The 4,961-nt window shown below is 47.8% G+C and overlaps 2 protein-coding genes across 2 annotated transcripts; both read right to left on the minus strand.

Annotated features, from left to right (window-relative positions):
- Positions 1-104: 104 nt before the first annotated feature.
- On the minus strand, positions 105-2,010 carry BBA_06212 (MFS monocarboxylate transporter; the record flags this gene model as incomplete). The annotated part of the gene is made up of 6 exons (XM_008601309.1): positions 105-258; positions 336-433; positions 495-1,298; positions 1,376-1,592; positions 1,660-1,708; positions 1,944-2,010. The coding sequence occupies 6 exons, from the start codon at positions 2,008-2,010 to the stop codon at positions 105-107; spliced, it is 1,389 nt and encodes a 462-aa protein (XP_008599531.1).
- A 253-nt stretch (positions 2,011-2,263) lies between these two features.
- Positions 2,264-3,727, minus strand: BBA_06213 (uncharacterized protein; the record flags this gene model as incomplete). The annotated part of the gene is made up of 1 exon (XM_008601310.1): positions 2,264-3,727. The coding sequence occupies one exon, from the start codon at positions 3,725-3,727 to the stop codon at positions 2,264-2,266; it is 1,464 nt and encodes a 487-aa protein (XP_008599532.1).
- Positions 3,728-4,961: the final 1,234 nt, after the last annotated feature.

Consider the following 4,961-nt stretch of genomic DNA (forward strand, 5'->3'; position numbering starts at 1 on the left):
GCACGCCATATAAAGACAAAATACCCGTGGCGACAAAGAGAGTTTGACCGGCCGAGCAGTCATTTCTCAGGGTCATGACGTAAGTGAAGCAAAGCGAAAACGAATCATTGCCGTGCAAATACTTTGCTCTCCATTTTGAATCGCGCCATAAAGATCAGAAGGCCGCCAACAACAAGGGATGCCCCGGCAAACAGTGACAAGGCAAGATATCCGTAAGACCCGACCAACTGGCCACTAATCGGGGTACCGAACAAAGCTCTGTAGTTTTAAAACATTTATGATTTAGCAATAGATTTGATGAAATGAAGGGTAGAGGAGTAAGTATCGAAACTCACGTCAAAGCAACTGATCCCATGAGAAACCCTACTGCTGTGCCTTGAAGCTCGTGAGGTGCCAGATGAGCTGCACAAGCGGACTGCAGACTCATGATAGCCTGCGAGTTAGGGTTAGTACACTCGAAGCTTCATGGCTGAACAAGGTGAGAGGATGCATACACCAGACGTAAGTCCATATGCTAGACACCATACAACAAGCCCCCCGGAGCTCTTTGCTGCGGTCCAGCAAAGCGCAATCGCACCGGATAGCAGCGCTGCTGCACCGCAGAGATTGAAATGCCCATAGCGATCTGCCAGCATCCCCGGCAGAATTCTGCCAAAGAGAGATGCGCCATTGACGATAGATACCAGGTAAAACGCGAAGCTTGTGGAATGCCCCAGACTCCGAGCATAGGAGGTTGCATAGAAAAATGGACTGAACATGCCCAGATAGGAAATGGCAAGCCCTGAGCAGAGCAGCAGGAAGTTGGCGTTTTTCAGAAGCGCAATGAGACCCTGTTTGTGTGCCTTGGCTTCCATTTTCGAGATCTTTTCACTTCCATGTCCATCGTCTGTTTCATTCCTTTGCTCTTCCTCGGTCAACATACGATGACGGTGATCATCGCTGGCTTTTTTCGCTGGTGGGGTGACGGTGAAGAGCGTGAGAACGAGGAGTGGAAGCATGATAAACCCGACGACGCGAATCGTCCAGCCGAAGCTCACTCCATCTTTATTGAGGAGCTCATTCAGCACAATCGGCCATATTACACCCCCTGCAGATGATCCTCCCACCGTTACCCCCATGGCTAGCCCTTTGTTCTTCTGAAAATACCGAGAGACGGTCGCGATCGCCGGACAGAAGAGGCAAGACATACTGGCGCCGAGAAGGACGGCCTGCGCGAGAAAGAATTGATAATACTGCTGGCAAAGCGAAGTCATGAAGACGGCCAGAAGCATTGCCACGCTGCCGAATATGAGTAGTACCTAGTGTCGGACTGCTTTAGCCGTCTGTTTGATCCGGGACGAAGGTGGGAGTGGGAGGGTGTAGGAGGGTTGCATACCGTCGGTCCAACACGATCAACCAGAATACCAGCGATGGGAGCACCAGAAAAGAGCGCAAAAGTAGAAAAGGAACCAATCCATGAGATGTCGAAGCTAGAGTGGTTGCTCAGTTGATGTGATTCGTAGTAGTCCTGGAAAACACCAAATGCATTGAGAAATCCAACACTGCAGAAGAACGTGAAGAAGGCTCCCATTACCGTCAGCCATGCTCGAAATCTGTTGCTTTGTCAGTACCCATACCTCTCGTGGGAATACTTACTAGAAGAAACGGTAATTGACTGACGTGTGTTCAGAGCCGCTGGAGGCGACATGAGGTTCGATTTGGCCCATATCTAGAGTAATTATCGATTAATATACACTTTGAAATGGTAATGCTTAGAAAGCCTTCAGAAAATAGAACTGATTGTTATACATGATCTTTTCGCTATATGTCAAAATATTTGTCGGATGTGAGTATTAATTGTAGGCCCCATGGAGGTCATCCGGAGGTCTCGTGAAAGATCCGCGGAGCATAGTGGGGACTTTGCAATAGAGACCCGGAGTAACCATGGAGCTTCGGGAACATACGAGCAGATCCTTTCTGACCTGGGCGTATACTCGGTACGGCAGCTGCCAGCTTGATTATGCGGTACATCAAGGTCTTCAAAACTGGAATGATTGTCGAGTGGACCACCTGGATGGGATTTGAGATCCGCTCCGAGCGGCTGATGCTGTGCCACACTTTCGACTGTGATTGTTGACCCCGAGGAGGTCGGAAAAGCGCGGCTCAATCATGTTATCGGTTCAAGCTAATCTGCACATCAATTAAAAACATTTTCCTCGTAAAAGACAATGATGTTATTAATTACTAATTGGAGCTCTGCGATTTATCCAGTAGAATATTTGTTCTATAAGCCCATCCTTTCACGAAGCACTGCCTTGAGATAATGACCAAACTGTAGTGCGCTGCTCCATTCTCCTTGGCTGCCATTTCCCAGGGTGCGAGATATATCTTCCTTTAAACCTGCCCTGACCATTTTTATCTGTCCTGTCAGCCAGCTTGTATGAGATTCAAGATCCGCCCCTCGCGGCTGCTGCTGCTGTGCCGTTTCTAGTGAATTGTTCTCCTTCTCAAAAGGTAAGGTATCGAGGTCGTGCAGATGAGGAAGTGAAACAATCTCCTCCACGGCGTGAAACTCGTCCAGAAGCATTTGTATGGTTGTATAAACCCTACTACAAGCTTCAAATGTCCCAATAGCTGCTGAGAGTTCCCCAGACTGTAGTATCTCTGCTTCTCCGGGTTCGTGAGACTGTGCATGACGAGAGGAAGAAGCAAATTGTGGTGTTTGTTGGAGGACATTGTGGATCTGGTTGAGTACGGTCAGGTATAGTTTCGCGAGAGACGCGTAACCGGTCAACATTAAGAGATTGGTTGCCAAATCCGGCGTCTCTGTGAAACTTGACCTAGAATCAAGTTCAGATGGTGTTTGTTGATCTCGAGGTACGCTCAAGATATCTGTGCTGCCTGGACACACGGGATATGTGGGAGCAGAGAGAGAAGAGGCGGGACGAGGTTGTTGTTGTATGTCTTGGGTCGACAACTTTGGCCGCCACAAGTGTCGCAGTTCAGCGGCAAGTCTTCGCGTCAGCCTCAAGACTGGACCAACGGAGTACTTATGGGGGCTTTCTTCGACACCACTGAGGCTCGGAATGCGAGGGTCGCCTTTAAGTATAATGGTTTGCTCATGAATCTCAGTCACGAGCACAGAGACACTCATGAACTGAGAAGGGCTACTCCGCTTATCGGGGGAGGAGTCTCCAAACCCAGAGGATGCATGACCCCAAAGTGGTGTTCTGCAGCTGCTTTCGGCTGTTAGAGGCAAGGAAGACATGTCGAAGTGATTCTCGAGCGGATGCGGCTGACGGAAAATCTCCTCATCCTTAGAGAGAGAGCTGATATAAGTATGCAGCACGTGGTCGTCCATTGCAGGTAAACCATCGCCATGCATGAGTTCCCAAGAGGGGTCGAGAGTTGTGAGATCCATGGAAGAGCCAGGGAGTAGTCCGGATGATACCAAAGCACATCCGGTCTCCGTCGGTTGCTGCGGGTCACACTGCATCTCAAACCTCTGCGACGTTGTGTTGCTCCTGGTACGTTCTTTGTTTGTGCGCCGGGTGCCGTTGTTGCCCTTGCGTGTCTGCGCGCGCCGACTAAAGACGCATTCTAATCTCGCCCGAATGCATCGGTCACATTGCTGTCCGGCACTCCGCGACTCTTCCGGTGTGGAGATGACGCAGGCCAACTTTTTCGCCCGGCAACGATCACAAGAGACTCTGAGAGACTCTTGTACCGGAGGATGATGGGGCTCCATGACTGTCAGCAGGATCTGCCAATCTCCGATAAGCTCGAAAATCCCCCAAATGCCGCCGTTGGCTGCCTTGGCTGGTCTAGAAAAGTCGAGGACATGAACAAGATGAAGGGCTGGATGGCAAAGAAGGCGCTGAAGAACCTCTCACCAAGGTGAGAGGTTCTTCCTTAGTCTATCGTATTTTATAGTTACGCTCTAGCACGTAATGCTTTAGTTCATGACAGGGGGGTCGAAGCCTTATTATTCGCCTTTCGTTTGTGGCGCTCGAGAGCAGTTTGATGGCGGAACTCGGGACAAGGCTGATTAGCGTTGAATCACAAAAACGGGGCTGTGGTGGGCGTTTACTGTCAGTTACAATTTGACACACTGATGGTTACATTAAAGATGATTGACGGACTACGTGGCTACACATGTCCCTCTATGCGCGCGATCGAAAGAAAATTACACTTTACATTATCTCAGAGCCGCCAGGACGGTCTGTCAAACTTGAATCCCGCATAGGGCGGCCGCGCTGAGGCAATACAGCCCACTCATTGACACACTGGCCTGCCCTGGGCCGGGTAGGATTGCGGGCCGTGAGGGGGCTGGAGGCACTGCATATGCAGACAGGTGCAGCTACCTTGGTGCAGTCTCCAAATGCGCTGGCCGAGTAAACTGGATCATATTTCACTGGTCTCCCGGGGGTTTGCTCTCTATCCTCGACAGCTTAAAAGAACGCAAGATACCTAGGTCAGCTGATAATCGATCTTCGCTCAGATCGTCTACTTTCTTTTCAAGGGCGCCGGCTTCTCGCGTGTCTCGTAACTCTGCGCAGAGTACGCATATCCTAACGCTCCTTGAATGTACTCCGGAGAGGCGTGAACTAAATCGAATTCACATCACCTAGAGAAAGTAGTAGACAGCTATATATATATATATATATCTACACCTATTGCTTTACTTAGGTATAGTACCCTATAAAAGGTTAGTTATATTATCTAATTTCCTACTAAAATACGTTCTTTCAAAAGATAAAGCCTACTTTCTACTATAAATAACTAATTCTATTTAACGTATATAAGATAAATATATACTTATATTTTATTTTATATAAAGAAACTATATAATATAATCTTATAATAAAAGCTTCAAAAATTCTAAAAGTAAAATAAAAAGTTTTATATTTTATTTATAATGAACTTAATATAGTTAATAAATAAGTAAACTAAATAAATAAGTAAACTATTTTATTAAGTTC

This window comes from Beauveria bassiana, assembly GCF_000280675.1.
Source record: "Beauveria bassiana ARSEF 2860 unplaced genomic scaffold BBA_S00018, whole genome shotgun sequence".
NCBI classification, from domain to species: Eukaryota; Fungi; Ascomycota; class Sordariomycetes; order Hypocreales; family Cordycipitaceae; genus Beauveria; species Beauveria bassiana.